Consider the following 11,694-nt stretch of genomic DNA (forward strand, 5'->3'; position numbering starts at 1 on the left):
AATTGGTCATAAATATCAGGAAGGGCTTTAGCAATTGGCTTTATTATAGTAACACCTTGTTTCACTTGTTGGTTGGGTTCTGGACTGGTGGGAAAAATATTAGTCTCAAATGTGGTATTGATTGAAATGGATTAGAGAGAACATAAGGTCTTTGCCATTTGCTGAATTATTTTTGGCTGATCGGCCATTACCTGGTAAAGTTGGTCTGTGATAGATGGTGGAGTGGGATATAAATTAGACATGGATAGTGATAAGAATGGTAATGGACTTAGGGTGAAACCGCACTCTGACTGACCAAGTGGATACATGAATGGTGCTTGACTATTTGTGGTGGAACTTCATGAATTGTTTGCATGATTAGAAAACTCTTGAACTAGAGAAGATTGAAAATTGAGGTTCGTAATTGTAAGAATTTCCCATTGTAGGCTCGAACTTGGTATATGATGGCCAATGAGAAGCCCAATGATAAGTACTACAACAACAAAAATAATATTCTGGGTTTGCATTGTAATTCCATGACGGTTGTGATGCATATTGATAAGCCATGAATGCTCAAACAAGGATGATGCACAAATCAATCGAAATACGTTTGTGCACTTTGGAATTTTAAAAAGTTTGTTGGCCTGTAAATTATATATTATGCCCTGTTTGAAATGGATAGTTGGGTACAGAACTAGATTTTGGGATCTACACACCTCAAAAGAGAGAATCACCACTTCACCAAGTGGTGTGCTACCAAGAATCTCAATCACAAATGATACGAAGGAGGGGAGTGAGGAAGGTAGTTGGTCCATCGGAATCTGGTAGTTTTTTCACTCTCAATCTTCGTGCTAAGTGTTTTGTCCTGTGGATGTGACTAGTTTGGCTCTGCTTGGTTGATTTTAATTTTTTGTTTAGGCTATGTAGCATAATGATCACGCAACGTCCGTTTAACTAAAGTAGGGCTTATTCCCACTTGTTGTTTGTTATGGCTTGGGTTTAGTAATTAGACCTCAAATGTGCGTTTTATTACCTTTACAATGCTTCAAATATGTCCTTCTTATGCTTAATAAACAGACAACTCATAGCTTTTGCTATCATTTGCAGGTTACATGCCTTTTCATACTACTTATCGTAAAAGATGAACTTTAGCGCCAAAAGAAGCTCTAGTAACGTAGCTATGGAAGACTCGAGCTTATATAAGGAAGTGAGGAAAAGTCAACGATCAACGGTCAAGTACCCAAACCCAAAAGACTGAAGCTTATGGCCTTATCTCAAAAGTAGCCTTGCTTAAAACTTGCTCAAGAAGAAACCAAAAGCAAAATCAAAAAGCATAAAGTATAAAGGAAAAAGCAAACTCATGAGGTGTCTTGCATCTAAGAAAAAAACATAAAGTAAACTCATGAGGTGGCTTAAATCCAAGGTAGAAGGGCAAATCTATAACTTGTAAAAGGTGTAGTATATAAACTAAAATGTGAGAGGAGAGAGAGCACCTAGAATTGTCAACCTTTATTTATTGCAAAATCTCAAGTACATCCTTCCTTCATTATCCCCTTTGATCAATTCTGGCAGTTTATGATCCATGGAGGGGGATAAAATACATAGTTTTGTTGCAACATTCATCACTAAGATTACAACTAGTGGTGCTAACTTTAGACAAGTAGTCAGCCAGTTGGTTTCCTTCCCTGAACACATGTCTAACATTGAGCTTTGCAAACTTGAGCCTCATCAAGTCTATATGTGCTACCAAGTTCCTACAGTACCATGGTGGATCCACTTTTTTGTTCAGAATTTGTGCTACTCTGAGAGAGTCTACTTGGACTCCCACTTCCAATATATTCATCTTAGCTACACCTTGGATGCCTTTTAAAACTCCTAGCAGCTCTTGGTGTATGACTGAAAGCTTTTTTGAGCTCCCACTAAAACCCATTTGAACAGCTCCATTCCGATCTCTCAGAGCTCCTCCATACCTTGCTCTCCCATGTTCGACTGATCCATCTGTATTCAGCATTGGCATGTCCAATTCAGTCCTCTCCCATTTAACTTATTTCTCCTCCTTCTGTTTAAAAGTGGCCCCGATTCCCAGCTTCATCAGAATAGTTCTCACAGCCACATCATCTGTTACTATTTTCAATGTCTTCCCCAGGTACTCTTTCATACAGTTCAATGCTTTTGAACCTAGAATTAATCTATGGTCATGTAGGAGTAGTGTAGATTTTCAATTCAAGTCCTTTATTTTTCTAAGTCTTTTATTTGCTTTATTTCCTTTTTGTTATTTATCATTTTTTTTTCAATCCAAGTTGTTTATCAAGTTATTCAACTCAAGTTTCATTTCATTGCTTTCATCCAAGTCTTCATTTTAATATAAGTCATCTTCTTTTTGCAAAACCAATCAAAGTAGGAACTGTAAATGATCAATCCATTGAAACTACCTTTCCCCCTTCATCAAACTCCAATTCATTCTTCTTCAACATTCCATGGTGAACCTCACACTTACCACTTTCTACATCAACATTTAGCCTTAAGCGCGTAAAGTAAAGACAATACGAAAAGTTAAAACACGGAATCACGTAGTCATGCTTATAAATAACCAAGTATCCTCTTACAGTATGTCGAGGAGGATGAAATTCTTACCTCCCAAGTGTACGTACACGTCCTTGGGGATGGAGTTGGCAATGGTGGGGTTTGACCAAGCTAAGTATGGAGTGTCTTGTTTTTTCAAACCCTACCGTTCATGCATTACGTTTTTGGTTACAAATTTTTTTAAACTAAACCTACATGTTGGGTTTGAATGGTGGCAAAGCCAATAAGTTTATAACTTTGCCTTCTTGGGCTTAACTAACATGAAAGTAAAGCAAATACTAACTAAACTAAACTATTTAACTAATGCCTATTTAACTATTAACTATGTGATTATGAAAAGATAAAAAGAATTGTCAAAGATTGAATCTTTAATCCCCAAGTTGATTTGCAATGCACGAGCATTTTGTTACACGACTCGCCTCGCGCATCTAAATGGCTCAAGGTGATCAAATCTTCGACACTTGGTAATTTTGTGAAACTTTAACCAAAAGACAATTACTTTCTATTTTAAACCTAAGTTGATATTATCCTAAACTTTGTATTAAAACTTTAACTAATGTTGATATTATCCTAATCTAACATGTATTTAACAAAAAATAATGAAAATAACTTCAAAACATGATATTAATCCAAAACTAGTGTTTATCTAATATTGTTAATTAACTAATTATTTTAAGTTATATATATTAAAAAACTGAAAACTTGCAACTCTAACTAGTTTCAAACTACTAACAGTTGAATCAAACTGATACCATAGAACTAATCTATACTGAACTACAAAGATTTTGTACTAACAGAATCTTGTTCTGAAAAAATGAGGCGCGGTCGCGGGGTTGAAGTGGCACGGGCGTGGAACTCAGTCGCGCGGTCGCGGGGTTGAAATGGCACGGGCGTGGAACTCAGTCACGCGGTCGCTCCTCGATTTGCTCCGTTTGCTACAGTTTTTGGATGGATAATTCAGGAACTCCTCTTTCTGATGGTGGACTCCATTTCAGTAAATTAAATCTGTATTCAAACACATGAAAATATCAATTAGTAAATGATATGAAAATAAAAACTTTAAAAAAATTATGAAAAAAAAAACAATAAAAAGAAGAGTTTAGATAGTTGTGTTTGTATCCATGAAGGCGGCGCTATTTGTTACTATTGGATTGTGGGTGAGTATTGGGTTGTCATTGTTCATCTTAAATCTTATGTTGGGGAGAATGGATGGATGAATAAAAATTAAACCTTTCTCTAAACGCTCATTTCCTATTTGTAGTTTTTAATGTTTAAAAGATGGTGGAAACACTAGTTATTAGGAGTTGATGATTGAAACATGAATGCTTAATTGGTTTGGTTCAAAACATGAAAGTAAATGATGGATTGATGTAACTTGGTTAGCAAGTCATACTCATCTGATTGATTCAAATGAGTATAACAAGCTTTTGGGTTGAAATGAAATGAATAGCAAGATGTTAAAAGAACTAGCTAGTTGACGGAAAACAAGATTTAAATAAGTTTCAATGGTAGAAAATAAGTTTGATTCATAAAAGCTTGAGCTTGAAAACAATGGAAAATGGAAAAAAATAATAAAACTAATTAAAAAACTATATCTAATTAATGTTATATATGCTACTCCTACTAGAGTCTAGTTACTACTTAGCTAGCTCTCCTTTTTGGTGGGTAATCTCTACGCTTATATAGTTGTGTAAAGATGTATAAGTTTACCCCTCCTATTTATTCTCATTCAAGTGACCTATTCTAGAACATTCTCTACTCTTCTTTTGTCTTCAAGAGTTGAGTGGATAAGACTAAGCCTTTGGGCCTAAGCCCACGTCTTTGAAAGGTTGAGCCTTTGGTCTTCGAAGCTTTAAGTGTTGAGCCCATGTCTTAGAATAGGTTGAGCCTTTGGCCTTTGGGTTTTTGAGTGTTGTTTAAGCCCTTGAGTCTTTGAGTCCTTGAGTTGACTTTGACGGTTGACTTTTTTCCAATAATATTTATTTTTCACAAGAGGTCCATTTTTGGCTCCTTTTGGCTATAGAATTCGTCGTTTGAGATAATTAATCCAGAATAGTCTTGAATCCTAAAAAAAAATAAGAACATGAGTTTTATACATTATTGAACATATAATTAGACTAAATTGAAGCATATTATAAGGGGATAAAAACACATATTTAAGGTTTGATCAAGATGCTAGGTGAATTCAGTGGTCTCATCCCGAGACGTTGCATCCTTAACCGGTTTACCTTCTGCACCTGAACTAGTGTTGTAGAATTCTTGGTTTTCTCCTTGTCTAGTGCGATTTTTAGGTGCTTACGCTCCGAAACATAGTGCCTAATACCCTTGCAATATGAACAAAATTTAGGAGCCTTGGGTTGTGCTGCAATAACATAAGACTTGGACATAAGTGTAGGGCCGTAGAAAGAATTTATTGGAAGTCTAATGTTTCCAAGCACAATATTCGGAGATTGTCATGTCTTGTCGGCCCAAACCCTGATTAAGTTAGGAGGAAGTGGATGGGGTTTCACCAAGTTCTCTCACACTGATTATGTTAGATGGAAGGCAGAGAACAGGATTGTGCCTGGTGTCAGTGCCAAGTTTATTGGATGCCAAGAACCATGATATTTTTACTTAGGCACTTTATCTATTTTGGCTTTAAAAAACCCAATATCAGGAGGACGCCATCTGACTTCCATTATACAACCTGCTGGCTTTGGTTAGTTTACCTCGAATCCCATGTGAATGAAGTATATCTAAATCATCTGCTGAGTTATACATGAACCCAGTAACTATTAACCTAAAGATGTTGTCATTCCCCTTCAGAAGAGTGCACTCAACGTTCTTCACCTCACACGCAGCTGTACGTTGCTTTATCTATTAAACCGCTATGGTCCGAACATTTCAAAACACGGTGATTGTACCACAATTACAATTATTATCAGTTGTTTGATACCGAAATAGCGAAAAGTATATCACACAATCACACAGACGTCTCTTATGACTTCCATATATGTTGATCTAAAATTCAAGTTGTTAACCTCAACCCTCTACCAGTAACTGTATTCTTTGCAAGTCATAATTTCCCTGAAATAACTCCAGTCCTAGTATTGTGCACCCTGAATTATGGATATGCATATGATATTTTTCTCTATTTAATCTCTAATTGTAACCTCTAATTTGCAAAAGGGGGGGAGAGAGAGAGAGAGTTGATAAATCGGCATTACATTATAACTAGTAAATAGGCACGCGCGTTGCGCTTGCAAAAGTTATGAAAGATGGTTGGTTGTTGGTTTTCACTTTTAGAAAGGGTAAATAATATTTGTAAGATAAAGTTTTGCAATTAAAAATCAGGGATGTAGTTCCCTTGGGAACCCATTAAATTACTTGACACGTTTGATATGTCAAGTAGCAAAAAAATGTATTTTCACTGCCAACACAACTTTGAATCCGCATATGGAAGAATACCATATGGAAGGAAAGTTAAAATACAGTATCATCTCCTGAAAACAAGTTCTTAAACATATATAATGCATAAAAAAGAAAATCATCAGTCATCAGTCGCCACAAAATAATATGGAATCTATTTTGAGCATGAAATGTTCTCATATGATGTTCATGTGCATTGGACAACTGGGTATTTCTTGACATGTGCATTCTTCGGATCTAGCACCTTCCCTCCTAGGTAATTGTTGGCTTTGTCAATGTAGGAGCACTTCTCCTAGATTTAGACTCTTGCACATATAAGATGATCATTCTATTCTCAATTCAAGCGTTATTCAATATTGGGTGATTGGCGTTTGGATGAATTTGCAGGTAGGACAGTGTTTTTGGATGTAAAACCATTCTTGTTGCACACTCCAACTGTTCCATCCCAGTGTGACAAAGTCAATTCTAACAGTAGCGTGCTTTGTGTATATTAAAAGTAAGTACTTGTAATAAGATAATATTTAATGACAAAGAATGAAACAGCAACAAATGTATTATCCGTGAAACATTTCTCTACTGAATAAGTATCAAACTGTATCGTACCTTGAGCAATGGTTTCCTTAAACATTTTAGGCCATAACCTTAGCAAAGTTCAACACTTAATAACCTTCGAAAAATCGTAAAACAAAAGGAGATGGGTGTGGAACTTATTGAGGAACTCACGATTGGAGAGAGAGATTGCTGGTTAACTGAAAAAAATGGCTAGAAGATGATCCATTGTTTAGTAAATGCAAAATAACAAAATTCAGTAACTGAACGAAGTGGCTGGAGAGTTTGTAGAGGGGGGAATACAAACTGTTGCATTACACAACAAACCTAAAACACTAAGAGACCTTCGATCCGTCTCTAACCTCCTTAAAGGAAAATAAGAACTTAGAAAGAAGCTATTTGTTTTTCTTCCAAACTAATAGATACTCTAGACTCTAGATAGGTTAATATCCTCTTGACCTTAACACAACGTTAATGAAGAATATACGAACTATGCTCGATGAATAAGTAGACTTCAGCAACATTTGTTTCCATTACCTAGAATGGTGCTTTGCACTATACTTAGAGAATCACACCCTCACATTGTACCTTCTCAGTGAAAAAAAAAACAGCAACTACCAAGTGAATTGCAGTCAAGAGAAAAAACACCAATGAAACCCAATGAATGACCAAAATCCAGTATTAAACAAATGCCCACAAAGAAGACAACTGAACTTTGCATGTAATATACCAAACTAAACTTTATAGGAAAAAATGATGCATCGTATCCACATAAATGCGACGAAAATTCAAAAATAGTGGAAAAAGATACCTTGGAGTTTTGGGAATGACATGTCTTGGAAGCAATTTGCAAATTCCAGGCCACCATTCTATACAATACATGTCTGTTCTCCCTGCAACCCAATCAAATGTCTACACCCACCAAAAAATAAATATAATGAAAATAAAAATAAAGGCACCTGTTTGAAAAGTGTTCAATCTTAGAAGTTCACAAAGTAACAATATGTATACACGATTTATAAGATCGAAAATAACCAAAATATAAGACAAAATAATAACCATATAAAAATTGTAATAACCTTAAGAATGCCAAGTGTACAACCAAAATAGTAATTTAGGAAGTTTGGTATTAGGCCCTGTAGAGCTTTTATCTTTTGTTGGGCCTCCTATAGATAGGGAACTATGTATGTTAGTAGAAGAGGATGTTAAGGGAACTATGTACGCTCGTTTTTCTTGATTAATACAGGTGGGGGTCTGCCTAAACCTAGCTTATTTCTAAAAAAAAAATACGTAAAGATTAAAACAATGGCCGTTGCCACCATATGAGTGCATCACAATAAATATCCAACACAACCCATATGGCAATCTCGTCAGTAACTCCCTAGCTCTAAAACACAAAAGGTTTCTGAATTACTTGTTGCAGATTTAACTTCGTCAGACAACATTGTTGGTAATTAAGAGTTTCATCTTATTTTTTTTTATACAACATCATATATATACTCCACTGTCTTTCTGAAGCTGAAAATTGCCATAACGACATAGAATCACGCATAAAAGACCCAACAAACAAACTCAAAATTGTTACTCTGTGCAGCGAAAACCAGGTACTGCAAGCTATTTCTAGGATGATAAGTTCAAGTAAGCTATCCATTTGCGTTGGATAAGTGGATGTTTGGTGGCGACATGTGTAGTCTTCAAATGTACTACCTTCCTTCCTAGTTAATTTGATGGCCTTGTCGAATATAGCAACCGTTTTTCCAGATTTAGTCTATTACAAATATAACATGGTCATTCCTATCTAGATAGAGAAAAGTAACAAAAACTAATGGCAAACATTAGTGCACTTTCTACCCTTTTTGGCATATAAATTAATGTTAAAAAATTGAAGATTAGTGAAATTAGCAACATGGAAGGTAAATCAGTAATATAAACCAGTAATGTAAAAGTTGAACACATAAGAATTTATCGGCCTCTCTGAAAGAGGGAATTCAATTCATTGATTAAGTTTTGGGGTGTTTACACAACAAAGCCTCGAATGACCGAGGGATACACTTAGAACATTCCTAACTTAATCTTATGGTTTACATGTCCTAAATCAAAATTATTTTCCAACTTGTTAGAAATTCATAATAGGAAGTGATATAGCCTAAGCACAAAAGTATTGAGCATTTCTAGTAGATACGAACAGCCTATCATAAGATAGAGAAAAGGAATGTGAATATTAACTAACATTCAGACAAAGTTAAGGAGTGAAATAAGTGAAAACACAACTTTCATGGAGTAGATGAAAGTGCAAAGTGCAAAGTATTAAATCGAGATGTACTTTCTAACATTGTGGATTAGTAAGAATTATCTATAATTTTGAAGTGTTAACTACCTGTCAACATTGATCAAAGAAGAGCGTTTGAGATCCGTAAAGCCTTCTCATTTTTGTCTTTGCATCAATGAGACTTCCACTGAAATATTCCTTGTGTTCCAATCTCTTTTCCATCATTTTGGGATAGTATAAGGGACAATAAACTTTGAGAGGAAACTGTCGGTTGGTCGAAGCCTTGATTGAAGCAGGCAAGCAATAGAATAAATAAACACTGTAAACTGGTTGGAAATTCACAATCCCAAATGAATGTTAGAACAATGTAAATTGTAAAAAGAAAAAACAAAAACAAAAATAAACATTGGAAATGGCAATGCAAGAAAACAATATCAGGATGAGAGCATACCTTCGAGTAAATACATTAACTGTTACAGATAGTATACAATTGCAATAATAAAATGGGAAGAACATAAGAATAATTAAAAGGGAGAAAAAAAATTGAGACCTGATGGAGCGAACCTGAATCTGAAGACGAAGAAAATCAATTTGCCTTTGCATAGATTTTAGTGTGGTTTCCTACAAATTAGAAAAACAAAATAGATTTAATAGTTTTGGAGGGAGAGAAGAAGAGTACATGGAGCGAACCTGAATCCGAAGACGAAGAAAATCAATTTGCCTTTGCATAGATTTTAGTGTGGTTTCCTACAAATTAGAAAAACAAAATAGATTTAATAGTTTTGGAGGGAGAGAAGAAGAGTACGTGGGATTTCATTTATTGATGTAAAATTGTAGCGAAACGGTGTCGTCTGCTACCGAGTAGTTTTTAATTTTTTTTCTGGGTAATACGTAATGACTAATTTACCCTTCAAACGTGAAGTGTAGAAAATTTCGTGGGTGACAAAATAGGAAACACATATTCACATTTCCACATATAAATGGAGCATAAAATAGGATGTGGGGAACAAAGTAGCTTATGATGTGCACTGGTAACAACTTAAACATGAAAACGTCGGAGAGCCAAATCCATAGTTCTTTTGTTGCATCACATTCACTTTAGATAAATGATCTGTAGCGCTTCTCTTTTCTTGATAAACCAACCCTTTAGCTTCTCAAATATTGGTGTTTGAATTGCATGATGGGAGACATGTTTGCAACTCTGGCATTGAAGCCTTAACACGTTTTTTTCGGTGGTTTTGGCCTTCTTGTGGAAACTGGTTTGGTTTTTCCACCATATCCAGACTGCTTTTGGTCAGCTGGTATATGATGTTTTGCACAATTTAAAGGATTAAGACCACCACAATTTTGATAATTGCATTTTAGTTTTCACTCTTTTAAATAGGGTTGATTGATAAAGAGCTTCTTTATCTGTTTTTTCTTTTCTTTTATGGTATTTAATTTATTTGTTTGATCTGTTCAAACTTTTCTTACATTGGCCCATATTGAAAGTGCAGAACATTGAAACTATTTTTACTAGTAGAAACACATAAAAACACCCTAAAAACTTTCCATAAAATAAACATTGGAAGTGCATAACTTTTGCCATTGTTAGCTGAACTTATTGTTTTTTTCTTATTTCTTTAGGAAATACAGCAATCACCAATTCGTGCCAACTCACACAATATCCGACCTCAATCTGCAACTTGTCATTTGAAGAGTTACATAACAAAAACTGTGGTTGCACTTGGAGAAGTTTGCACCTATTTACTGACACCTCCAAGTTCGTATAATGTACGAATCGATGAGATATTCGATAATTTTGCACCATTATATGAAGGAGATGGAAGACTTGGAGATATCGTGCTTGGTGACATCATTGCTTGGCTAAAGAATTACGTGGATTTTCCATTGATGGAGATAGATATGATATGAATCGACAAGAATGCATCTTCCTTTGGCATGCCTTTTAATCTTGTAAATCCAAGTACATGGTGTATTATTTTGGTCTTTGGATAGTGTTTACTTAGTTGTTGAATGCTTGTTTTGTAACAAAAGTTCAAATATTTTGGTACTGTGTCATACTTGATCTAAGGGTTATTGTATATGGTATACTTCAATGTATACATTTTGGAATGATATAAAGATGTTTTGTACTTCAGTATTTCTTATGCTTTCAGAACAATTTGAATTTAAATTATTTTGGTACCCAATCAAATTGAAGCTGCAGGTGCATCTATTTTCTAGTAGCATGAACCGTCTGTAATGAGAAATCGATCGAAACACTTTTGATGGACCTGGACACAGCACTAGACAGCTTTGAGCTATTATTTTAATCACTAGACGACAGTCATTAACCGTCCACAAAACACATTTATCGGTGGCTTATAGCTGTCCATTTAATTTAAATATTAGACAACCACTAACCGTCGAGAACAAAATCGACGCCATTTTTTACAACAACCTATGAGACAGTTAGTAGCCGTCGATATTGGGCAATCACGACAGATATCAGCCTGTCTTAAATACACTATTATGAAATAGTGGAATAGGCTTGCAAGATAGATTGATGAAGAAACTTTGTGTGGATGCAACTTGTAGACACTCCATTTTTGCACCCCAGGCATAATTCATTCACTATTTTGCATTGAATTAAATTTGATCATATAAGGTGATTTGCATTCTAGAGTCTTTATTTCTAAATCAAAATTCTTTCTTTTCGACTTCTATTAGCGTCTTTATACTCTCCTCATCAAGTTCTAGCTATGGCTGAAGTTTCGTTGCTTTCTGAATTTCAAGCTGAAAGTGACCAAAATGCCCCCTGTAACCCTTTGGAGCCCAAATTTCGAATTTTCCACTATTTATTTGGATGATATTATTTCATATTTTAATTCCCCTCGAAAAATCCTTCGAAATGAGTACAAACT

General features: G+C 35.1%; 2 protein-coding genes across 8 annotated transcripts; both read right to left on the bottom strand.

The window, feature by feature from the left end:
• Positions 1-1,552: 1,552 nt before the first annotated feature.
• On the bottom strand, positions 1,553-1,996 carry LOC147523145 (uncharacterized). The gene has a single exon (XM_086569672.1). The coding sequence runs from the start codon at positions 1,994-1,996 to the stop codon at positions 1,553-1,555; it is 444 nt and encodes a 147-aa protein (XP_086425798.1).
• A 1,248-nt stretch (positions 1,997-3,244) lies between these two features.
• LOC147523146 (uncharacterized) lies at positions 3,245-9,630 on the bottom strand. Of its 7 annotated transcripts, none has more exons than XM_086597479.1 (6): positions 9,479-9,629; positions 9,353-9,409; positions 9,240-9,258; positions 8,897-9,114; positions 7,331-7,431; positions 3,245-3,567 (listed from the first exon to the last, which is right to left on the bottom strand). In XM_086597479.1, exons 1-4 carry the CDS (start codon positions 9,515-9,517, stop codon positions 8,900-8,902), a joined length of 330 nt encoding a protein of 109 aa, XP_086453605.1. In that variant the 5' UTR covers positions 9,518-9,629; the 3' UTR covers positions 3,245-3,567; positions 7,331-7,431; positions 8,897-8,899. The 7 variants fall into 7 exon arrangements, 3 of the variants coding, with proteins under 3 accessions (XP_086453605.1, XP_086453611.1, XP_086453601.1); XM_086597485.1 differs by lacking the exon at positions 3,245-3,567 and adding an exon at positions 4,063-4,627; XM_086597475.1 differs by lacking the exon at positions 3,245-3,567 and adding an exon at positions 5,985-6,405.
• Between the last annotated feature and the right edge of the window lie 2,064 nt (positions 9,631-11,694).

This window comes from Coptis chinensis, chromosome 1, assembly GCF_015680905.1.
Source record: "Coptis chinensis isolate HL-2020 chromosome 1, ASM1568090v1, whole genome shotgun sequence".
Classification (NCBI taxonomy): Eukaryota; Viridiplantae; Streptophyta; class Magnoliopsida; order Ranunculales; family Ranunculaceae; genus Coptis; species Coptis chinensis.